This window comes from Hyperoodon ampullatus (assembly GCF_949752795.1).
Source record: "Hyperoodon ampullatus genome assembly, chromosome: 10".
Lineage (NCBI taxonomy): Eukaryota > Metazoa > Chordata > Mammalia > Artiodactyla > Ziphiidae > Hyperoodon > Hyperoodon ampullatus.
Genome location: NC_136923.1, coordinates 12,076,776 through 12,102,093, shown reverse-complemented (window position 1 = coordinate 12,102,093; position 25,318 = coordinate 12,076,776). Strand labels below are relative to the sequence as shown.

The 25,318-nt window shown below is 43.7% G+C and overlaps 1 protein-coding gene across 5 annotated transcripts in view; it reads left to right on the top strand.

Annotated features, from left to right (window-relative positions):
* The window catches only part of ITPR1 (inositol 1,4,5-trisphosphate receptor type 1), a gene marked incomplete at both ends in the record, with an annotated part of 307,403 nt that overhangs the window by 147,592 nt on the left and 134,493 nt on the right, over window positions 1-25,318 (top strand). For all 5 annotated transcript variants that reach the window (XM_079713011.1, XM_079713008.1, XM_079713010.1 and 2 more), the window contains 11 exons: window positions 2,383-2,544; window positions 2,659-2,829; window positions 3,340-3,405; window positions 4,351-4,488; window positions 8,122-8,247; window positions 10,367-10,567; window positions 12,178-12,429; window positions 15,233-15,358; window positions 17,337-17,465; window positions 22,450-22,570; window positions 24,840-25,024. In XM_079713011.1, coding sequence (XP_079569137.1) covers window positions 2,383-2,544; window positions 2,659-2,829; window positions 3,340-3,405; window positions 4,351-4,488; window positions 8,122-8,247; window positions 10,367-10,567; window positions 12,178-12,429; window positions 15,233-15,358; window positions 17,337-17,465; window positions 22,450-22,570; window positions 24,840-25,024 — 1,677 coding nt within the window. The remainder of the gene's footprint in view (window positions 1-2,382; window positions 2,545-2,658; window positions 2,830-3,339; window positions 3,406-4,350; window positions 4,489-8,121; window positions 8,248-10,366; window positions 10,568-12,177; window positions 12,430-15,232; window positions 15,359-17,336; window positions 17,466-22,449; window positions 22,571-24,839; window positions 25,025-25,318) is intronic.

The following is a 25,318-nucleotide window of genomic DNA, read 5'->3' as shown; positions in this document are numbered from 1 at the left end:
TGCTGCTAATGGGCTGCAGTCACCCCCGAGCCCTTTAGAAGCCAAGCAGCGATGAAAAGGACACAGACACTTATACTGTTCTTTCATTGTCCCTAACATGAGATTAATGTATGAACCCTTTTCTAAAGGATGAGATTGCTCAGTGTTGACTCAAAACATTGTTACAAGACTCAAATACCTATAAGCCTCAAACACCGGCAAACTTGGTATAAACACCCTCTATGCATAACTCTTAGAATATGCAGACTTGGTTGAGTTACCTATTGCCATGTAATAACCTACTCTCAAAACTTAATGGATTAGGGCTTCCCTGGTGGCACAGTGGTTGAGAGTCCGCCTTCCAATGCAGGGGAACCAGGTTCGAGCCCCGGTCCGGGAAGATCCCACATGCTGCGGAGCAGCTGGGCCCGTGAGCCATGGCCACTGAGCCTGCGCGTCCAGAGCCTGTGCTCCACAACAGGAGAGGCCACAGCAGTGAGAGGCCTGCGTAGTGGAAAAAAAAAAAAAAAAAAAAACTTAATGGATTAAAACAACAGTCATTTTATTGCCTCTCACAGTTCTGTGGGTTGACAGGGGCTCAGCTGGATGCTTCTTCTGTTGGTCCCTGTTGGGTCTGTCATGCAGCTGTGGTAGCTGTGACTGGGGCTGGCACATCCATGTTGCTCTTCTCGCATTTCTGGCTCTTTGGTGGAGGTGTCAGTAAGGCTGGGACTTGTCTCTCTCTGCACACGAGTATCTTGGGCTTCTGCATAGCTTGGTGACTGGCTCTAAGTGTAGAGACCAACAGTGTGCAAGCACTAAGCAAGCCTCTGCTTGCATCATGTTGCTAATGTCCTATTGGTCAGAGCAAATTGCCCGGCCGAGCCCAGCATCAGTGTGGGAGGGACGTATACAAGAGTGTTTAGACCAGAGAGGGGCCACCGATGTTAACAGTCTACCGCAGCGCTTAATGTAAAACCTGTGAAATTTGACTTAGCAGCAGCATTTACTCTATGGAAGAGGTTGCTGCTCTGAAACTCAGGGGTTTTGAGTTTAACATGATGTCATTTCGATCTGCTGGGTGGTGTCTCAGCTCTCCCACCACTTTCCTGATATTGAACAGCAACGAAAGCTTCTTCACACCTTTTTGGAGCACATAGCACGAACAGAGGATTTACTCACTGAGTCCCATCTGTGGCTTTCTTGCTTGTCTGCAGCCACAAAGGTCCCAGCATTCGGCCTTCATTTGACTGGAAATACAAATTGGGCACCGACACAAAAATTGAGTGGCAGCGCTCAGGTTCGAGGTGGCCTGCCATTTGCTCCAGCACGTGTTTATTGCATTTTTACTTGTATAAGTAACACACAGTCAAGTTACCGTAGATATTGAGAGAACCCCTGATAATATACTGATTAATCCCAGCTGGAGGAACACTGAGTTGGGGTGATTCACGGCAACACTCCGCAAAGTGGGGTCTGTGGGACCAAAGCGCTTGCTACCAGTTTAGATAAGTGAGCCTTTGGGCACTTTGATGGCAGTTGGACCCTGTGACCGCATCCAAGTGCACCATCAGTGGACATGGTACAGACCAAGACAGCAGTTGGCTACAGACTAGACATAAAAAAAGCTCATCCGTCACCACAGAGGGTTTGCTAGGTGCTGAATCAGGGCATCTTAAATAGAAAATAAACTAGCAACTCTGGAGAAACACATTTGTGTGCAGCTCTCAAACCACAGGTGAAGCCCAGCAGAACGCCAGTTGGGAATCTGGTTGCAAAGCCAGGCCTGTCACTGTGGGAAGGTGGGGACCTTGATTAAAAATTAGACAGTTGTGACATCTTTTTATTTTTTAAAATTTATTTTAAATTTATTTATTTTTGGCTGCACTGGATGTTCATTGCCGCCCTCAGGCTTTCTCTAGTTGCGGCGAGCAGGGGCTACTCTTCATTGCAGTGCGCAGGCTTCTCATCGCGGTGGCTTCTCTTGTTGCGGACCACGGGCTCTAGGCGCGCTGGCTTCAGTAGTTGTGGCATGTGGGCTCAGTAGTTGTGGCTCGCGGGCTCTAGAGCACAGGCTCAGTAGTTGTGGTGCACGGGCTTAGTTGCTCTGAGGCATGTGGGATCTTCCCAGTCCAAGGTTCGAACCCATGTCCCCTGCATTGGCAGGTGGATTCTTGACCACTGCACCACCAGGGAAGTCCCCAGTTGGGACAGCTTAACTGCCCCCTCACCTCAGAATATAGTTGAAGAGCAAATAAGGTTGTATGTTGTTAAATGAGGCAATGAAAAGCCAGGTCGGCTGAGGGGGGCTACAGAGTTAGGAATCTCAGTAGGTGAGGTGTGTCTGGTCCCAAGGGCACGGGAGAGGGCGTCTTGGCTCATCTGGCCTTTCCCCTCAGTGAGGAGAACACGCCACTGGACCTGGACGACCACGGCGGCAGAACCTTCCTCCGGGTCCTGCTGCATTTGACGATGCACGACTACCCACCCCTGGTGTCAGGGGCCCTGCAGCTCCTCTTTCGGCACTTCAGTCAGAGGCAGGAGGTCCTGCAGGCCTTCAAACAGGTAGGTCGGGTTGCTGTGTGTGTGTGTGTGTGTGTGTGTGTGTGTGTGTGTGTGTTGTTGGCATTGTCTGTCTGAGAGGCTGTTGTGAGTCACTAATGAATTGCATTCGTTCAGGTTCAACTGCTTGTTACCAGCCAAGATGTCGACAACTACAAACAGATCAAACAAGACTTGGACCAACTGAGATCCATCGTGGAGAAGTCAGAGCTTTGGGTGTACAAAGGGCAGGGCCCTGATGAGGCCATGGACGGTGCATCTGGTGAAAATGAACATAAGAAAACAGAGGTGGGTGACACACAAGTTAACGCTGCAGGAGGAGATGGATGGGGTCCTCAGAACAAGTAAACGTCCTCCTCTGGTTTTAGATAAAAATGCAGATTATAGGATGGGCTTGATTCTCAAGAGGTCTGCTTGTTAACAGGGTGACAGCCATTATTCCAGGAAGTGAGCTACAAATACAAGTTCAGCGTCATCTCTCGTGCCACCTTGGCCCATGTAGAACAGACTTTGAGTGAACTAGCACCAGGTGTCCCTTGCAGATGTACTTGGGAAAGAACCTGTTCTCCAGCCGTGCCTGGACCGTCATCTTCTCCCCCATCAGTGCAATAATGTGCATCCTCTCCCATCAGAGGGGAGCTGAGTTGTGAGCAAGTGAATGACAGGCACAAACCCAGCATGACAGCTGGAAAATGCTGCAAAACTCCCGTTCTTTCCTAAATTGTGATGCTAATCCTAACAAACAGACAGGAACCTAAGAGTTGTACAAACCCCACTCATGTTCATCTTGGTTCCTAGGAGGGGAATAACAAGTCACAGAAGCATGAGAGCACCAGCAGCTATAACTACAGGGTGGTCAAAGAGGTAAGTGCCCCCTCTTGAGCTTTTCCCTTCATGGCAAGTGTAACAGGGAGAAAGTAAACCTCTGAGGTTAAGTGTATGGGTTTCAGTGTCAGGTCTTGGTTCAAATCCAGCTCTGCCACTTATTATTTGTGTGTCTTCAGTCTCCTCACCTTTTATAGGTGCCTCCAGCACCTATACTTGTGAAGGTTTACAGTTGAAGGAAGAGTTAAGTGGTGAAATTGTCAAGGATTTACCTCAGCGGCTGGCATGTAGTACCCACCGATGAGAACCATAGCTCCTTAGGAATCTTTGCATAGGCTAGTTCAAAGTTGGGAGGTTGGCGCTTGGTGTTTTTTACCCTAGAGCAAATTCTTCCCAAGTCCTTGGCAATGATGCTGAGTCATATCATTTTAGGAGATCTGAAACCATCCCACTTGCTGATGGAGCCGTAATCCATTGGTTATTCTGGAAGACTTGTTCTTAGCCCTATGTGGATTTGGTTTAATACAATCAATAGAGATACTACAAGTTAGAGGAGTTTCCCTCGTCTTATGTTCTTAATATATTGTGATCCTTTTGCCTTCCTGTCCACACCACCCCCTGCAATCTTTTTTCCAACTACACTTCCTAGTTTTCTGAGATTGATTTCCCTTTTCTTAAAAAATTTTTTTCCAACTTTGAGGTGTAATTAACAAAATTATAATATACTTGACAAAGTGATGATTTGATATACATATGCACTGTGAAATGCTTACCCCAGTCAAGTTAATTAAACATCCATCACTCACGTAGTTAGGTTTTTTGGGGGAGCTGGTGGGGAGAGGTAAGAAGGCTTAAGATCTACTCCCTTAGCAAATTCCAAGTATACAGTGAGGTATCATGAACTGTAGTCACTAGGCTGTAGGTTAGGTCCTCGGAACTGAGATGGGGGTCAGAGGAGAAACTTCGATTCTTTCTTTGTACCAGATTTTGATTCGACTCAGCAAACTCTGTGTCCAAGAGGGCGCCTCGGTGAGGAAGAGCAGGAAGCAGCAGCAACGCCTGCTCCGGAACATGGGCGCCCACGCCGTGGTGCTGGAGCTGCTACAGATCCCCTATGAGAAGGTGGGCATCCACATCCACGGCTGCCGCTCCACGGGGAGCGGGTTCCTGGGTTTCCCCAAACCCTTTGCACTTGGGAGCGGTTGGTGAAGAAATGAAGCTGATGTGACGATTGTCACTATAAAGCCGTCTTAGGTAATTTATATGAAACAAACAGAGCATCCTAACAAGGAAGCAAAACCACCCATAACCTCCCTCCACTTGGAAGATTCTATAAAGAAGGAGCAGTCTGTGTATTCTCTCCTTACTCCCGTACCATGCTGGATGGGGACAGCTTGGTCTGAATACAAAGGTCTGATGACAGAGCTGTCTCTGCACATGGGCTTGTGCTGTACGGTTTCGTCTGCAGTGTTACTCAGGCATGTAAGCACTACAAGTTACTAAATGCATGTGGGGACATGGGACTCGCCTACTCCAGGTCCTCACTCATATGCTGACAGCTGGTTGAGTTGCATCTATCAGATACTGCTTGGCTCTAAGTCTTCTGGTCTGTTGCTAGCCGTTACACTGCGTCTCCCATTTTTCATGTTAGCGTTTGGCATCACTAGTGATGGGGTTCAGGGAAGGAGGATAACATTTGCATCCGTGTGGCCTGACGGCACTTTCAGAAGCATTCGTTCAAGCTTCTAAAACCCAGTATGGCGATCTTGGTGTTGCCACGTGATAGATGAGGAGACCGAGGCTTGGGGAAGTTTAGAGTCCAAAGGCATAGACGCTGGTCTCTTGAGTTTGCCAGTGGCTCCCAGAGACTCGCTAGTGAAGCGTTGCCTGAAGAAGTTTCACTGCCTAGTGCTTGCAGGGTGCCAGGCACTGTGCTGAGGCCTTTACGTCATTTGCTCATTTAACCCTCAGGACACCCCGATGAGATAGGTGGTACTATTAGAAGCCCCATTTTAAATGAGAAAAACCGAGGCCAGAGAGGTTTAGTAACTTGCCTGGAAGGCCCAGCTGCACCTTGCAGAGTCAGCCCCGCTCACCTGTGGAGCCCGGACCTTGGACCTGTGTGCCTTCCACCTTACCTGTACCTCACCTTTGTAGGTAACACACCTTTACCTGCTGCCCTGCACTTTAGGAAGTTCCCTCCCAAGGCCTCCTGCTCAGTCACGGTGCCTGTGTGAATCAGATGAGTCAGGCCTTTCACCAGCCACCAGTAAAGCACAAGTTTAATGCCTCCAGTAGGTCAGGTACTTAACTACATTGGAATTAATGTAGACGGGTGTGGATGTCATCCGAATGTGGCTGACGTTTGGACTAGAAAGAGCAAGTGGGTTTCCTTCCCTCTGTGTGAAGAACGTGAGGAGGGAGTTTGCTGGCCTTGGCTTTGCCCCATAATAACGTTTCCCTAATGAGAGACATTCATTTACAGAGCAGTGTTGAATCGATCTATAGGAACCAGATTTGGTTGGAATTGGTGGCTCAAAGGCAGAAGATTGTGTACGTGTGTGTGCGTGTAATTTGTCTGGTTTTTGGTTGGGTACAGGCATCCCAGTGTGTGAGAACAGTGGACGGATTCCTACCAACAGCTAACCTCTTGTTACGTCTTTATGAGCTTGCTTGCCCTGTAAAGGTCTGCTTTGAAGGCCAGAAGCTTTTTAGTTAGCTTGTGCACCAGGAGATTCCTCTCTAAGCTGAAGAAGCGGAAGAATGCAGAGTGGTTCAAGGCTGCTGTGGTGTCTGTCTGTCCAAAACCCTCTTGTTTCTTAGAGCTAGAAGCTTTGCCCCTCTCTCTGTAAATGGGAGACAAATGTAATACCCGTTCTGTTGTTCTGAGACTGGCTAACAGTGTCCTTTTAAATCTCCTGCTTTGTTCGATTGTCACTCTGACAGTTCGGATTCCTTCCGTCAGCGTTCTCGGCAGATGTCTTCTGTTTTCTCACAGGGTTGTTGTCTAGACCAGGGTGGGCAAACTGCAGACATGGATCACTTCCAGCCCACCACCTGTTTTTATACAGCATATGAGATAAGAATGGTTGCTACGTTTTTGAATAGTTAAATTTTCAAGGGTTATATAAGTTCGTGCGTAATGTCTTCTGTTTTGCTTTTTGACCCATAAACCCTTAAAGTATGTATCTGGACCTGTAAGAAAAATATTTGCTGACACTCCTTCTAGACCAGTACCAATAGCTAACGTTTACTGAGTCATTGCTGTCTAAGCCCTTGACATGAATTTTCTCATTTAATCGTCGTAACCACAGTAGGAAGTGTGTGTGTGTCATTAGCTCCATTTTACAGATGAGGAAACTGAAAGGTTAAGTCACCTGCCCAAGGTCACACAGCTTGGAAGTTGTAGACCTGGCATAAGAGCCAGGCAGCCTGGTTTCAGGGCCTGCATTCCCAACTGCTACACTTTCTGGCCCTTGAAGTGCGGCGAAGTATGTGCGATGACTTAGAAAGATGACGCGGGCTCTATGAATCTGAGGGATGATTTCCATTTGGGGCCTTTTTACTATTGGAAACGGTGGCTTGTTTAGAACTGGGCAGAGTGGCAAGAGGTTTTATATAATTGTCCTGTCATAGGCATCCAACTCTTTACAAATACTGAGTGTATTTTTTTTTTTTTTTTTTTTTTTGCGGTACGCGGGCCTCTCACTGTTGCAGCCTCTCCCGTTGCGGAGCACAGGCTCCGGATGCGCAGGCTCAGCGGCCATGGCTCACGGGCCCAGCTGCTCCGCGGCATGTGGGATCCTCCCGGACCAGGGCACGAACCCGTGTCCCCTGCATCGGCAGGCGGACTGTCAGCCACTGTGCCACCAGGGAAGCCCTGAGTGTATTTTTTTTTTAATTGAAGCATAGTTGATTTACAATATTAGTTTCAGGGGTACAGCAAAGGGATTTAGTATCTTTATAGATTTTGCTCCATTAAAAGTTATTATAAGATAATGGCTCTACTTCCCTGTGCTGTACAGTATATCCTTGTTGCTTATTGAGTGTGTGTTTTTGATATATGAAATGAGAATATCGTAATCAACCATGTGAAATGCCTGCGACACATATTATCCTGATTTTATAGGTAGGAAAACTAAGTCTTAGGTTAACTAATGTGCCTGAAGTGACAGGGAAAGGAGTTAAGACAGATACCTGTGCCCTAACTTAGAATCTAAAGAGATCTCCACTGTGCCATGTTAGCTACTGCCAAAAGTTAGTGTGTCCACAGGTTAAGGCAACTTAAAAATTTATGCCTGAGAGCTGGGGAGGTGTGGGTTTAAGGCCAGTGAGGAAGTCGGCTCCCATCTGCTGTCCGTCTGTATTTTCAGAAGTAGGGGGTTCAGAGATGTCAGCCATTGCTAGACAGTGGAATTCCAGACACTTCCTCTTAGCTTTCACTCTCTATTGCCCTTTTCCCCAATAAAATCATTTCATTTCTGCCCAAAGCTAGTGGGAGAGAATTCACTTTTCTCCATGAAGTATACACAGCTTGTTGGCTTCTTTGCAGGGTCAGCAGTGCAGTCCCCCAATGTTTTCACACAGCCCGCCCCCAGCAAACACCCCCAGAGCCCCACATTAGTCAGAGGGGATGGGGGTGTCATCGAACCTGGCCTCCTGGCCTAGAGATCAGTACTTTCTCCTGTCAACCTTCTCTAGTCAAAGGCATAGCCCTGTTTTCAACCTGTTTTTTGTCTCTCTCCCTCCACACAGGCCGAAGACACCAAGATGCAGGAGATAATGAGGCTGGCTCACGAGTTTCTGCAGAATTTCTGTGCTGGCAACCAGCAGAATCAGGCTTTGCTCCACAAACATATAAACCTGTTTCTCAACCCAGGGGTAAGACTGGAAGCCTGTCTGGAAATCTGTGTGGGGAGGAGGGTGGCGAAGCAGGAAGCGAGAAGAACACCTTGTTCTTTTGCTGTTGTGGCCGCTGGGAATTGTTATGAGGCAACATGCATTCCAACGGGGAACATTTTGATCAACACTCAGGAGGATGTAAATACTCCCCATCTTTTTGGGAGAAAAGGTAGAAGGAGGGAGGAAGATGTGGTGGATGCAAAGGTAAGATAAACTGATATTTTTTCTTAATAACAGTCCTCACTGCATCAAACTCCAACCATAGCAAAGTGCTGATTCTCACAGTGCAGGCACAACCTCCTGAGGTCATGCATCAAGTTTTCTGTGTTTATACAAAACATCATATATCCATGTAAAACATAATTATGTTACATTTTAGTTAAATATGTTTTTAAAAATATATTAAATGTGTAATATGCTTTTTTTAAAAGAAGATGGTGATACACTGCACCCAATTGTTTTGCATTTTGCTTTTTTCACTTAACACATCTTGGCTGTCTTTGCAAGTGAAAAATATATAAACTTTTCTCATTCATTTTCATGGCTAAATGGCATTCTGTAGAATGGCTGTAACTTTTTTTAGACCAGTTCCTGTATTAATGGACAATTAGGCAGTGTCAGATTTTGTTTTGTGAACAGTACTGCAAAGGACATCTTTGTACATGAACACACCTTCACATACAAACACAGAAACACACAGAAACACTCACTTATCCGTACTGCTGGAGCTTTCCAGGAAAAGGACTACTGCGTTGTTGGGTAATATTCCCTCTTTGTCATGTTAAGAAAAAGAAAACGCAAAAAATGAAAAGGTTAAAGCCCCCTACCTCATACTAGTCATAAAACCCAATAACTCAGTAAGTCTGGGTAAAAAGTAGAAAATTAAGCTTCTAGAAGAGAACATGAAAATAACTTCATGACCTTGTGGAAAGGGAAGTTTTTTCACACAGTATGCAAAGAGCACTAGTCATCAAGGAAAATATCAATAAATTGGACTTCTTTAAAATTAAGAACTTCTGTTCATCAAATGACACCATTAAGTTAGCAAAGACAAGCCAAAGAGCCAAGACACAGTGTACGAGTCCAGCAACGAGTTCATACCCAGAATAGGTATCAAACTCAGGAGAGTCCGTAAGGAAATACAGAGCCCACTTTTTTAAATGGACAAAAAATTTAACAATGGGACACTCCACAGTAGAGGTTATCCAAATGGCCAATAAATATGACAAGGCTCGCAACATGGTTAGTCATCAGAGAAATGCAAATCAAGCAAGATGCATACAACAAAATGTGACTAAAATGAAAAGACTGACATTACTAAGTGTTGACTAGGATACAGAGTAGCTGTAATGTAGAATGTAAATTGGTAACATCTTTCAAAGCTGTTTGGAAGTATCTTCCGAAGCCAAACATATTTAAATTCTGCAACCCAACAGTTTGGCTCTTGGGTATAAAGCCAACAGAGATGCATACATTGTGTTTATCAGAAGACGTTTAGAAGAACGTTCAGAGCGTCACTGTTCACACTGTTCACTGTATTTGTCATAAGAATTGTGTAACTACCTACTCTTAAAATTAGATACTCCCCCAGATGCCCATCAACAATAGAACAGATCAATGCATTGTGGTATAGCTATGCAATGGAATGTACATAGCGGTGACAAGGAGCAAACTAGTAATACATGCAACAACATGGATGACAACATGCAAAAGTAATGTTGAAGAAGCTAGGTAGAAGAGGTTGCGTGAGGTTCGAGAACAGGCAAAACAAATCTATGGTTGTGCAAGTCAAAATAGTAGTAAAACTGGGGGGTGGGCCATAAAGGCAGCCTGTTTTATTTCTTGATCTGGGTGCTGATGGTCCCTCTGGAATTCATTCAGCAGAAAACTAATGATTAGTTTAGTGCCCTATGTGTTTATTGAAAAAGTTGAGTAAAAAGGAAGGCGGTACAGAAGCGAGAATGGAGAAGGATGCTTTCACGGGGTTAAATGCCCCCCTCTCTGTGTTTGTCGTGGACTCTTCTTTTTCTCACTTGGTCCTCTGCTCTGGCCTTCCTTTAACCATGTGCCTGTGCCCCCGCCCTCACTCTTGTGCCAGATCCTGGAGGCGGTCACGATGCAGCACATCTTCATGAACAATTTCCAGCTGTGTAGTGAGATCAACGAGAGAGTCGTCCAGCACTTTGTTCACTGCATTGAGACTCACGGTCGAAACGTCCAGTACATCAAGTTCTTGCAGACGATTGTCAAGGCTGAAGGGAAATTCATCAAAAAGTGCCAAGACATGGTCATGGCTGAGGTGACAACTATGGATTTCTATATATCTTCCTCTGGTGTTCCATAGGAGCTTAAAAATTATTTAATTTTATCAGTATGAACTGGCACCCTGTCCAGGAGCCATAGGAAGGGACAGAAAGTAATTGTGTGTGTGTGTGTGTGTGTATGTGTAAGTGTGTGTAATCATGTGTTTGTGAGCTTAAGCTATAGATACAGGCAAGAGTCTGATCTAGTTTTTGTAGCAATAATTCTGTTTATTTTAAGGATCGTTGGCTTGGATTCTTCTGAGAGGGAAAAACACCCCCAGGAATACTGAACCAAAATACAGTGGGTGGAGGTTAAATGTGGGTAGAACCCTTTGAGCCAGAGCATCCCTTCTTGTAGATTCTATGACTTAAAAAAAAAAAATTATTCACCAAATTAATTAGCTGGAAAAATTGTTGCTTGATGATTCTCAAGGAGAAGCTGGTCAGTGGAATTGGGGCAAAGTACCCCTTGGTTCTCTGTGGGACGTCAGTGTCCCATGTATGCTGTCTGGCCAGGAAGGTCCTCTGTCACTCCTGCAACTTCGGCGTCTGCATATGCTTGGTTTCATCCATCCTTCCACCTTTTTTTTTAAAAAAAAAAAAGGAATCTCAAGTAAATCCACTTAACACTTGGGTTTATAATCTTATCTACATATATGATTTCAGTGAAAAGTGGTGCAGTGTCATTAAAAGTGTTGGCTCGACCTGGGATGCGAATGTTGGCTGTCCCTGGCCATGTGATTCGGGATGTGTTATTTGACTTCTCAAACCCTCAGTGTGGGTTTCTGTAAATGAAGGCATGGCGACATTCACTTGAGGAGCTGATAGGCAGGTTAAATCAGATAATGATGACAATAATAGCTACCGTTTATTGGAAGTCTGCTGTGCTACTGTAGTCGCTGTTGTAAGTAATCATGGTATCTGGCACATAATCAGAGTTTATAAAGGTTAGTTATTATTAAGTAAGTAATATTGACCATATTTATTTTGACTTCTGTGCCGGCCCTTTTTGGATCTTTTGTATTTCATGCAGTGGTGAAATTGATTAATTCTTAAGTAGAGTTATGAGAAGTCCCAGTCCCCGGGAGACAAGTTACGAATAGGAATGCCTTGACTCTTTGAGTGTTGAAAGGAAGGCGTATCTTAATTAAGATTGGATAATTTGTGATTGTGAAGAAATAAGGCAGCGTATGAAAGAGTTGTAAGAAAAGTACTTATAAGGCATGAAAAGGAGATGGAAACATTTTTAAAAACAAAAATCATAGCCTAATTATTAGTTTGGAAATACAAGTGCAAGGTTGAAATCTACATTTTTACCAGATACATGAATGCTGGTATGTAGACTTTCTCTTCCCCTGATAGTTTTTTAGGACTGTTGTGGTATTTTTATATCTGTGAATGAAAATGCTGCTGCTGAAGATTTGTAGTTGTTTAGTAATATAAATGAATGAAATCTAGGTGAGTTCAGTAGTACAGGTGCTACTGGTTTTGGAAGGTAAATGCTAACAGGACATCTCTTTCTTTGTGAATAGATTTTTTTTTTTTTAGTGATTCCCCCATCCCTGCCAACTTGTGCTATAAGCAAGTCTTATTCTTTTGATTATAGCTGGTTAATGCAGGAGAGGATGTCCTCGTATTCTACAACGACAGAGCCTCTTTCCAGACTCTGATCCAGATGATGAGGTCGGAACGGGACCGGATGGATGAGAACAGCCCTCTCATGTACCACATCCACCTGGTTGAGCTCTTGGCCGTGTGCACAGAGGGCAAGAACGTCTACACGGAGATCAAGTGCAACTCCCTGCTCCCGCTGGATGACATTGTCCGCGTGGTGACCCACGAGGACTGCATCCCTGAGGTGAGCGACTCTATCCCCAGGATGGGTGGGCCCTGCTCATGTCTCTCCTCGTGGTGTGTGGGGCTGTGGCTGGATGGGAGTCTTCCACTGACCTAGGTGGGACCTCACAGTTTTGACACCTGCAGCTCATTTTGTCATGAGATTTCCATTGGCTGAAACAGCATCTTCTTGAGCATTGGTTTGGGGTGAGAGGAATGATGGGGGAAGTAAATTTTTCCGTCTGTCTCCTTGAAGAAGAATGGGAAACTGCTGGAGGGCTTCAGCTCTGTGGAATGAATGATTCCATGTGTTGAGCAAAGAGCATTGACCTGAATGAACTTCTCAGAAATGAGAAAAACGTACATTGAGATACAGTTCATACCAGTGTAAAACTTAACTCTGTAAGTATATTCTTTAAAACAAAAACTTGTATTGCAAAAATAATGAATGTCGACTGTAAAATATTCAAGAACTACAGGTAACCAATAAGAAAATGAAGTAATCTACCATTTCACTGCCCGTAGTAAATACCTCTTAGGTTTTTGAAGTAAATTCTTCCAGCTTTCTGTTTCCCTATTCATATACATTAGCTAGTAACAAAAAAATGGATCATACAGTATATATTTTATCTTTGTATGTTTTAAAATATATACTCAGTTTATATTTTAAGCTAAATATACATACATTTATATATATATAGCATATGTAGTATATATTAAATATATATACTGTTTTTAGATTAATGTTGGAAAAGTTAATACATTTTGAAAAATTCAAATAGCGAAGACCATAAAGGAGTAAACTATGAAAAATCTTCTTTACCTGTTCCCCACACCCCTCAGAAAATTATTTATTAGGTTCTTGTGTATCCTTTTGGAGTTTTGCATAAAAACATTTATAAATATATATACTTTATTCTCCTGCCCCCCTCCCTTTTTTAACACAAAAGGTGACATTCCAGGTAAATTTTTTTTTCATATCTGTCCATAAAGAGATTCTACATTCCTTTTTTATAGTTGTATAAAATTTCATTGTACAGAGGTACCATAATTGTCTTCCATGAATGTTGAACCAGCTTATTATATAATGTGATAATAATAATAAGAAGAAGGAAATAAAAAATTGCATTTTTCTCACAGCCTGGTTTATACAGTGTATTATCAAACATTTGGATTCTCGTATCCCTGATATATGGATGTGGTGTTTCGATATAGTTGTAATTTGCATTTCTCTTATTATGCATAAGTGAGGTATAATAGCTTGTTTTTTACGCATTTTTGTTTGAAATACAACCTAAGTACAGAGAGCACATAGACATGACTTGTGTAGTATAAGAATAATTACGAAGATAGCAGCTGTGTAACCACCACCCAGGTCAGGAAATGTGCCTCATTCCCCGCCTGTGTCCGTTTCCAGTCCCCAACCTCCCCCAGAGGGCTCCCTCATGGAGGCATAGTTGTGACGTGGCTCTTATGTAGTTTTCTTTGTACATCCCTAAACAGTATAATTCAGTTTTGCCCACTTTTGAACTTCCTTATGCACTATTTTGTGCCTTTTCCTGTTCCACTGTGTGGTGTTAGGATTCATCCATCCTGACATATGCACCTGTATTCATTTCCTTTGCTTTGGAGCATTACTCTGTGTCATTGTCCCACAATATGATTTTCTGTACGTCTGTTGATGCTCATTTGGGTTATTTTTGCTTTTTGGCTCTTAGGACCAGTGCGTGTGTCCTGGCCCACACATGTACACATCTCTGCAGGGGGTATACTTAGAATTGCTGGGTCATACAAGGTGCATTTCTTCCCTTTGACTTGATAATGTGAAGTGGTTTCCAGCAGTTACGCCAGTGGCCACCCCTCCCCCAGAGCTCTTGTTGCTCCCAGACCCTGCCAACCCTTGCTGTTATCAGACCCTTTATTAGTATATATTTGTTTTCAATCTGGTGGGTGTATAATGATATCTCATAGTGGTTTTAATTTCTATCTTCTTGATTACTAAATGAGATTCAATCCCTTTCCATATGTTGTTTTTGAGATTTGATATTCCTTTAAGTAAATAGCAGATCAGATTTTTTGCCTGTTTTTCCTTTGGCATGGCCATCTTATATGCACAAATCTGTAGAAATTCTCTGTGGGGATATGCATTGCAAACAGTTTCTTCCAAATCGTGTCATTTAACTCTTGTAACAGTGCCATTTCATAGATATTCTTTTTTTTTTTTTCTTAGTTCCTTGATGAGGGATCGAACCCATGCCCCCTGCAGTGGAAGCATGGAGTCTTAACCACTGGACCTACCATGGGTGTCTCAGAAATTCTTAATTTTAATGTAGTCAAACGTGTCCATCTTCTCTTCTATGATCAGTGTTTTTTGTTCCATTCTTTACCTTGAGGTCATGAACATATTCTCTTCCAAAAGCTTTGTTTTTGAGTTTTATAATAGTGAATTTTGAATATCAAAAAATCATAGAGGGCTTCCCTGGTGGCGCAGTGGTTGAGAGTCCGCCTGCCAATGCAGGGGACACGGGTTCGTGCCCCGGTCCGGGAAGATCCCATGTGCCGCGGAGCGGCTGGGCCCGTGAGCCATGGCCGCTGAGCCTGCGCGTCCAGAGCCTGTGCTCCGCAACGGGAGAGGCCACAACAGTGAGAGGCCCGCATACTGCAAAAAAAAAAAAAAAAAAAAAAAAAAATCATAGAAGTTAAAGCGTGCAGGGGAAAATGGAATGACTATCATGGTCCATCCTTGTCACTATTAAAATGAGGGAACTAATCAGTTCCACATGTACTAAGTTGGTTTTTGAGAAAAGCCTGTTTCTCTCTTCCAGGTTAAAATTGCGTACATTAACTTCCTAAATCACTGCTATGTGGATACGGAGGTGGAAATGAAGGAGATTTATACCAGTAATCACATGTGGAAATTGTTTGAGAATTTCCTTGTGGACATCTGCAGGGTAAGTCTTTCTGGAGCTAAGGAGGCAGGGTAAAGGGGTACGTGTGGGTCTGGGTCACGCTGTGCAGACGTAAGGACGCGGTCACGTAATTTCACCTTGCTGATTTGTGGCACGGGAGGCCCCTGGCTCTCGTCTCTCCACACGTCTCGTTTCTCGTGACCCTTTTACTCCCAGCTGAGAATAGATTTTACTCGTCAAGCTTCAGGGAAGGTAGTTTATTTCTGGTCTTCATCTCATCCTTTATGGGTTGATTTGTAAATGATAACCAGGGACATACTAAAATCAAATTTATAAACTTTTCGTTTCTTTGAGAATAAGTCTTTCCTCGAAGGACACCTTCCTGAGTGTGAGCATTTATAATATCTCCTACAGTCTGATGTCGAGCATCCTGCAAAGCATGTCACTTTCCGTCTATTGCTTTCCTGACCCAGCCTTTGGGGTGGGCTTCAGTACTTTTGGTTTGGTTTTGCACTGAGCTTAATATTGGTTCTAAAGCTATGGGACTGCGACCTCACAAGGCGCTTTATGGATTTCATATGAGTTTTGTGGTGGTAGGGTTCGGGGGGAGGGCGCGTGGGGGGAAAGTAATTCAGTCCTTGAGAGAATGATTGTGAGGTGAATACCAATTTCAGAAACGTTGTGATGCTAAAAAGAAAAAAACAAGGTGCATTGGAGAACGCTAGAATGTAGTATTTTCTCCTGACTGTACAATTCCCAGTGTGAGACAAGGAGCCTGAAAGAACTTACTTTCCTTGTAATGAAGGACTATGTTTAATAATACACTGGTGTTGGTGTCACAGATATATATATTGATGTATTATTTAAATATGTATACATTTTTATCTCAAGTTCTTCCTAGTCTTTTAATCCCATAAATCTGGGGGTTTAGGCTTGAAATGGAAGGCCTGCTTTGCCTCTTTAAATCGGGACTCCAACAAGTTTTCTGTGAAGGTCCAGATGGTAATCATGTTTGGCTTTGTGGGCCATGCGGTGTCTGTCACAACTACAACTCTGCCCTGGTAGCATGAGAACAGCCGTAGCAGTCTGTAAACAGATGGGCATGGCTGGGTTCCAATAAAACTTTATTTATAAAAACAGCCAGCAGCACTTAACTTGGCTGACCCCTGCCTTAAATTGTTCAAAAACGCTGTAAAATCTGTTGCCACCTTCATTCTCTGGATGTGTCCACAAACTGCTCACCACTGGGCTCAGAGCATGATAGCTAATAAAATTTGATTGTTTTACCCCTTCATAATTTTTTATTATATACAACTTTATATCTCAAATTAGAGGGCTAATGAATTTGGTAATAAGACTTGATTTAATAAAATGAAGTTTTTAAACCTGTTCTTCTATTGATAAATCTCTAATCTTATTCTACGCAGTGAAATTATGTAGAGTCCAGGTGAAATCTGAAGTCTCTCTTCACCCCAAAACTTATACAATTATCCTGAGTCACAGCCCACTGTTTTCAACAGTACTGCATATCAGCAGAATTTTTATTGAATGGAAGAGTGTTGTAGGTTTGGAGAATATCATGCACAGTGGACCTCAGTGGTAATATTTGATTCAGGATCTTAATTATATGCTTTAGGAAACTATGGCCTAGAGAAGATGAATGGCTTAAACAGTTTACTTTTAGGGACAATGTAGACAATTGTAGTTATTATGCCTCTTACGACCTTTTGGGTTTTAGATTTGCCGCAAGTTGTTAGGAATTGGGAAGCGATGGCCTTGTAGGTCCCACACCAATTTTAATGTTCTGTGATTCCACACCATGATATCCAAGTTGATCTGTTTCTCTTCTTCCATGATTTATTGTTTATCATTGCTGTCTCTTAAGGGGAGAAGTACTGACTTGCAGGCTTTTACTTTTCCTTTGTTAAGGGTAATTAACAGGAATAGTCACAGATTTCTTAATTTTACAACTGGTGTGAAGGTTTTGGTGTAATGTCTAAAGTGTCCAATTGTCCTCCAGGCCTGTAACAACACAAGTGACAGGAAACACGCAGACTCAATTTTGGAGAAGTATGTCACCGAAATTGTCATGAGCATTGTTACTACGTTCTTCAGTTCTCCCTTCTCAGACCAGAGTACGACTTTGCAGGTAGGAAATACAAATGTATTGATAGATGCAGGGTATTCACAATAGGTACTTGGCAGCTGGAATTGGTGCGGATTCGGGACTGAGCGGCTATAGATGAACCGCTCTGCAGAGCATTGCTACAGATGCTTTTCTCTTTGTGAAGAGTGGTTTTTCCAGGATCCCTTGGATAATCAAGTACCTGAGAATGATCTTCTGTACCAGATGGTTCTATTGGTTGTTGATTTTCTCCTTAAAATGCCTTCTTCCCTCCCCCCCTTTAATCTTGTTGATTCCTTACCTCCAATCTTAGAAAGAGAAGCAGCTTTCAAATAAATGCTAGTGTGTTATTAACACTATTTAAAAATATGTCTGGAAATCTCCATTTTAACTTGAAGTGTGTGCCTAGAGTTCACCAGAAGGGGTACGCGGCAGGTGGGAGTGAGAAGTCCTTTAGCCTTGACGGCAGGGCTGCCACGTTACACCAGCCCCAGCACGTGCTGCTCACGTGGAGCCCCCTGGAGTCGTGCGGTGCAGCAGCCCTGCGTGCTGATTGTCAGCGTAGTTAGAGTTCGGAAGATTTGAATCCTTGGATCTGGGAGGTGTTTTTCTTATTCTTTTACTTGGAAAAATCGCTCTTCTTTTTAGAACTGATGTCTGGGTCCGTGGCTGTGGGAGTCCTACTGCAGGTCTGTGTGTACAGCCTGCAGAATGAAAGCAGGACTTGGTCTCAGGTGGTCAGAAGAGCAATAGTAACCATCCTTGTCATGCAAATAGATGGAGGCTGTCCTGGGGTTGATGGGTGGCCCAGGGTGGTTGGAGCGTAGACAAATAATCTTAAGGTAAATTCTCCAAGAGAAGAGTGATTCATGGTCAGTATAATATCACTGGTACATTTATTAGATATTGCTATATTCCATGACCTATGTAAAGGAGTTCATATTAGCTTAGTACAGATGGTCTTATCCCCATTTTGCAGCTGAGCAAAATGAGGCTCAGAGGACTTAATTACCATGCTCAGCCATGGTCACAGCTACTAACTGGCAAAACCATGATTTCAACCCAGGCCTGTCTGATTCTAAAACTTGAATTATGGAATTTTTAGTAAGATATGTTTTCTTAGGGACTGTTGGTAACCTTCTATTTAATTGAGCCTCACTGCTAGCTTTTAGTTATCTCTAAAGCAGCGCTCCCCAACCTTTTTGGCACCAGGGACTGGTTTCGTGGAAGACAGTTTTTCCACGGGGTGGGGGGGTGGGGGTGGGGGATGGTTCAGGCGGTGATGGGAGCCATGGGGAGGGCAGATGAAGCTTCGGGGGCTTGCCCCCGCTCACCTCCTGCTGTGCGGCCCGGCTCCTAACAGGCCGTGGACAGGTACAGGTCCATGGCCCAGGGGTTGGGGACCCCTGCTCTGAAGTATCATAAAGTTAGAATGCGACTTTTAGAATATCTGTACATAGTTTTTGTGTAACTAGGCAACAGGAACTTGTTAGGTCCCAAGCACATGAGTTGCTGGAGGCCAGAACGTGCTCCTTACCAAGTGCTGTTCTACAGAGCCAACTGCTTTGGTTAGTCAGGTTGGACTTGGATAGTGGCATAGTTATGCAGTTGGACTTGCATAGTGGCAATTGCTATGGCAATACCCATTCTCCTAGAGATTGTGAAACAGTATTGCAAAACCAAATGTCAAAGTGAACCAATCAAATGAATTTAATGGAAACCATTAAACAGGAATTTGTGTTTTGGGTTTTTCCTCTTGGTCCCCCTGCTGTCTCCTTCCACTGCCTTGTTCTGAAACCAGTTTTAAGCCAATCAACAGGTAGGAGTGGTCAGAGAAATAAATCTTCCAACATAAGTGTTATGTAAGTCCCTAGCAAGGCCCAGGTTGTCTAAGCGTATTTAAAATACAAAGTCCAAGCTGGATTTCTAGAATATTTATTTTCAAGGAATACTATTTTGAAGCTGTCCTAACAGGTCTTACTTGATCTGTTGAAAAGCCTGTGTCTTGCTCCCCAGCTAGATTTGTACCTTCGTCCTTCCTGGTTTTGTTTCCTTCCTTCCCTTCTTTTAACCCACATTTGTGAGGGAGGAAAATGGTGGCCTGGGATTGGGCTGTGCTGCATTTAAGGTGCCAGTGGAATGTCCGTGAGGCAGCTGGAAATGTGGGACCCGGGCACAGCAACAGAACTTTGGAGGCTTTTATAGCAGGTCAGAGCTGGGTTCCAATCCTCAGTCCACCCCTTCGCAGCTCTGTGAACTTGGGTGGATCTTGAAACTTCAGAACTCCGTTTCTTACTCTAACAGGGTTATAGTATCAACCCTGCAGATTACTGTGAGCATTAGAGTTAATGTTTATGAAAATATAGCATAGTGCCTGGTACACAGTAGGTGCTTAATAATTGGCAGTTTGTACTGTGTCCTGCTAGACGGCAAGCTACAGTGGGGAGGGCAGAGAGGTGTCTCAGATACTGTTCTATCTCGAGCACTGTGCCTGGCCCCTGGTACATGTTCATTGGTTGAGTGAGTTAAAGGAATCAGGGAGACTCAGGAGAGGGAAGTGGCAAAGTCCAAATATAAACATTGGCTAGTTCAAGTCTCAGCTGGGAAAATGAAGGGTTGACTAGAAGGGAACTGGGCAGAGCACAGATAATTAAGGACAGTTTGTAAAAGAGACCAGAGGAAGATCAAGGGGCCATCTTACAGTCAGAGTGGGATTCACGAGCAATGCAGGCCCTTAAGAACTAAGCAGGGAAGAATCTCACGAAGAAGGTGATGGGCAACCATGTTCATTAACCCAAGAGGTCGCTTGAGCTGATGCCCCCAGGTTGTCCATTAAAATGGATAATTAAGAAGCAGCTCCTCTGGCCGATTTATTCATCTTTTATTCAGAGGCCAGATGGGAATAGAGCAGATGCTCAATAAATATTGGTTCAATTGAATTCATTTAGTCGAAGGATTCGTTTTCTTTGAGTTAGGCCATTGAGTTCCCATCCCAACTCCATGCACATTAGCCAGTAGGGTGGGTGATGATACCACTGCTTACTTCATGGGGTCAGGGGTTGGTCAGATGAGGTGTGTATAAAGCACTCAGCACAGGGACAGGCAGGGGAGAAGTGTTCTCAATAAATCGCTGCTCTCAGTGGACCCATTGGGCTCAGGGGCTCAGTATCAGGGCTTCTCAGCCAGTTTCTCAGGCTTTCTGTGTTCCTGTTCTCTATTAGTAACACAGTTGACTGTCTTGGTGGGCTGTGAGGTGCAGAACAGAAAGTACTCCCTCAAGAAAGTAATGAGATTTTGGTTTGTAGGTGAACTTAGTAGAAAGAGCACAGATTTGGGGCATCAGAGAGCCCTGAAGGTGATCACTGCTTGGCCATCACTTCGTTCTTTTGGCTGCTTTCTTTTAACCTTTCTGAACTTTTGTTTTTCCTTTGTGGTATTAAGGTAACTCCTCTGTCATAGGATACTTACCAAGGCCCCAGTGAGCTCTTATGTGAACTGTGTGGTACTTAATAAGTGAAAGTTATCTGAATGGTGTTTATAGAGGAGGTTGTGAATTTTTATTAACTTGTTTTATTTTTACAATTTTAATTGAAATATAGTTGATTTACAGTGTAGTGTTTCAGGTGTACAGCAAAGTGATTCAGTTCTACGCACACACACACACACACACACACACGTATTCTTTTTTAAATTCTTTTCCGTTATAGGTTATTATAAGATACGGAGTATAGTTGCCTCTGCTATACAGTAGGTCCTTGTTGGTTATCTATTTTATATATAGTAGTGTGTATAGTTTATTCCCAAACTCCTAATTTATCCCTCCCCACTTTCCTCTTTGGTAACCATAAGTTTGTTTCTATGTCTGTGAGTCTATTTCTGTTTTGTAAATAAGTTCATTTGTATCATTTTTTTTAGATTCCACATATAAGTGATATCATAACGTGTTTTAATTTCTTACAGTAAATTTCCTTTCCCCTAGCACTTTTCAATTGGTTTTCTTTTATCTAAGAAACTTCTCTAGAGTTTTTTCTGTACTTTTTTTCGTTGCTGTATTAACTCCTCCTGTTTTTCGGAAGGGATCTGCAAGTACTTTCTCCGAAAAATTAAAGACCAGTGGAGTAGCTTACCATACATAGTGACCTTTGCCTTGCAGGTCTAAAGCTACTCTGGTCCAGGTAGCTTTGGATGAAGGCCAAAATTATAATTTGCAGATGCACTCAGGAAGTCAATGTCAAATTGATTAAGTTGTAGTTTGAGTTCCTTTATTTTAAAATGAGTATAAATTTATACCATAATAGGAATAAATCCTACTCTGTAGTTAACTTGCAAGTACTGATCTGTAGTAAATGAACACTTGTGAAGAGTAACCATCAGAACTAGCTTCTCCTTATGTCATTGAAGACACTGCCAGAAATAAAGAAGTAAGGAGCATTCTAGGTGAGATTCACTAACCAGTTTGTTTATGCTGATTAAAAATATAGGTTCTTTGGCTTCCCTGGTGGCGCAGTGGTTGAGAGTCCGCCTGCTGATGCAGGGGACACGAGTTCGTGCCCCGGTCCAGGAAGATCCCACATGCCGCAGAGCAGCTGGGCCTGTGAGCCATGGCTGCTGAGCCTGCGCGTCCGGATCCTGTGCTCCGCAACGGGAGAGGCCTCAATCCCTGTATTTTATATATTGCATGAAGTTAAAGCTCAGAGAAGTGAAGTGATTTGCCTACAGTCACACAGCCAGTTGGTAACTAACTGTTTTCAGGCTGTGATATTCTGCTGCGCCTTCTGGTGGTCAGACTTAGCATCAAGTTGGTGCATTGCCTTAAGATGCTTCTGACTTTTTCTCCCTTGGCCAGGCCACTTCTGGAATCCAGCTTATCACTGGTCACCCCTTCCCACTCTTGTATAAGGGTCCATGAACCCGTGGTTCAAGGCAGTGTCTGTTTCTGGCTAGCGTATCAATCGGTCACAAATAAAAGTCTTCACGTCGCCTTCCTCTTGGCTTCTCTTTCTCGCAGACTCGCCAGCCCGTCTTTGTGCAGCTGCTGCAAGGTGTGTTCAGGGTTTACCACTGCAACTGGCTCATGCCGAGCCAGAAGGCCTCAGTGGAGAGCTGCATTCGGGTGCTCTCTGATGTAGGTAAGACACCAACTCAGGTTGGATTTAACATGATGAAAATGCGTTGCCCCGTGGTCATAAAGGCTACCCTGGATGGAGCAGTGGCTCTAAAGCTCTGTGAGGCTTCCGCACCCGGGAGGCTGCAAAGCCAGAACTGGAACTGAGATCTTGCTTCTTAAACCTCCCTTTCATCTTTCCAAGCCAGCACCTGCCAAAGTCCAGAGCCAGCAAGTCCCAAAGAAAGATAGGCTTTGAAAAACAAGATTCCACGGTTAAATGTTAGGCAACTCTTGGCAAGTCACAGAGCTCAAGTTTATTCAAGGCCCTGGGAAGCCCCTTGTTCAAGAAAGTGATTTGTTTAATCCGGTAAACATATTTGACCACATGGAAACTTTTTTTCGTGCAAAGCACGTGTCCAATCCTGTGGAACGCCCTTTCTCAGAAATGGTGCACTGCTCCCTTCTGTCTCTTGATGATAAATGCTTCTCCATCCCCTCCCCCCAACCTTGTATCACCTCTCATAGGCAGCTTTGAAAGGAAGTTACAACCATTACAGCTCCCTTCACCCTCATCTTGTCAGACTCTGTTGCTTTGCCCTGTTCCACCCCCTCCCCATACATGCTATGCAAAGGGATAATCTTCCTGCCTAAGTTAAGAAGGGTTGTCTGTCTCTAGTAGCTATTAAGATCTCTGCAGACACCAGGACAGGCAAGTGGGGTTCTTAGCACTGTTGAGTAGCTGTCCAGCAAGTATAGATTGTGTTTACTAGGGCTCGTTGCCCGATTTCAGTCATCCCTGCCTGATTTCCTTTATACTCATATGGCAGGTATTCCTGCCTTTTTATTATTTACATGGCACCATTTCACAGAAGGAGATTAGGCTTTTGAAAGTGTGTACGTTACAGATTGTAGGTTCGTGGTGTGATATCTCTCAAATAGGGTTCTGAGATGGACTCCCCAGATAGCCCTAAATTCTGCCCATGTATGATCCTGCAGCTTAAGGTTGTTGGTTAAAACTTGGGCAGATCTCTGAGTTCCCTAGCCCAGTAATCATCAGAGAGAGGAAATGTTTTCATAGTCTTGGCCGTGATGAGGAAAGGCAGGGAGAGCTGGTATTTGTGAAACAGCAGAGCAAGAAAACTGTACAATCCATTAACCCCAGCACTTTTTTGCTTCTACTGGTATGAAGCTTTGAAGACAAGGAACAGTTGTCTTATTTTTTTCCATGTTGTTGGATTTCGCATATGGAAAAAAGGATTGTTCGTCTAGTTATTTTCCTTTTTTAAATTAACTTTTTTATTTTGCAGTCACTTTAGATTTATAAGAAAGTTGCCAAGATAACACAAGAGTTCCCATATATCCCTCACCCAGTTTCCCCCACTGTCAACATCTTACATTACCAGCTACGTTTGTCAAGACTAAGAAGCTGATGTTGGCCTATTGCTATGAACTAAACTTCCAGACTTGATGTGGTTTTCACCACTTTTTTCCACTATTGTCCTTTTTCTGCTCCAGGATTCAGTGTAGGCTACCACATTGCATTTAGTTGTCATGACTCCCCAGTCTCCTGTGGACTGTGACAGTTTCTCAGACCTTCCTTATTTTCTATGACCTTGACAATCTTGAGATGTTCTAGTCAGGTGTCTGTAGAATGTCCCCCATTGTGGGTTCTTTCTTTTTTTTTTTTTTTGCTCATCTGGTTACTTTTTTTTCCCTAACATCTTTATTGCAGTATACCCCATTGTGGATTTGACTAATGTTTTTCTCATGATGGGACTGGAATTGTCCTTTTTTGAAGGGAGTAAAAAAAAAAAAAAAATACAAGAGCCTATATGGAAAGACTAGCTTATGTCATTGTAAATATTATCTTTTGTACTGTGTTTGGCTTAAAACAGCATTTTGTAGATTGTTGAAAGAATACCAAACTGGAGAATTTTTAGAAAAACAGTTTACTGGCCAAATGAGTTCCCTGTCTTGATAATTCTTAAAATGTATGAACACTGAGACCCTAAGAAGCTATTCATTGAGGAAGCCCCTTGAACCTTGACTTTGAGTTACCTAAACTGTATGACCTTGGAGCATTATACATTCTCTCAGAGCTGCTGCCCCTGAGAATTCACATTGGAAAACCCGACCTAACAGACTATGAAGTTCAGTTGAGCTACTCCATATCCACACTCATGTTATAGGCGTGGAAACATCTGCCTGCTGGATGGTGGGGGGGAGTTGTCTGTCTCTAGGGTGTCTCCCATCAAAATTGTAGGCTCACGAGTCCCCTTTCTCCTGTACAGCCAAGAGCCGGGCCATTGCCATCCCTGTGGACCTGGACAGCCAGGTCAACAACCTCTTCCTCAAGTCCCACAACATCGTGCAGAAAACTGCCATGAACTGGCGGCTGACGGCCCGCAATGCAGCTCGCAGAGACTCTGTCCTGGCAGCTTCCAGAGACTACCGGAATATCATCGAGCGATTGCAGGTAATACCTGGTGCTGACAGAAGCGATCCTTAACCTGGCCTAAGGCGGTTCCCCGTGCAGAAGTGCTTCCTGAAGCCAGAGAAAATCCAGGGCTGGCCACAGGGGGATGTCAGTATGGCGAGTGGACAGTCAAATGCAATAATGTTTGTGGGGCTAGGAGTGCAGAGCTACTTGGGACCAGAAAAGCTCCTGACAAAGTCATGGTCTTTAGAGGTTATTCATTGATTTACAGATCTCTTTATGAAGAAGTCCCTCCTCTCTTATTAGGAAGGAGTACTTCAGTGTTAGAGGATG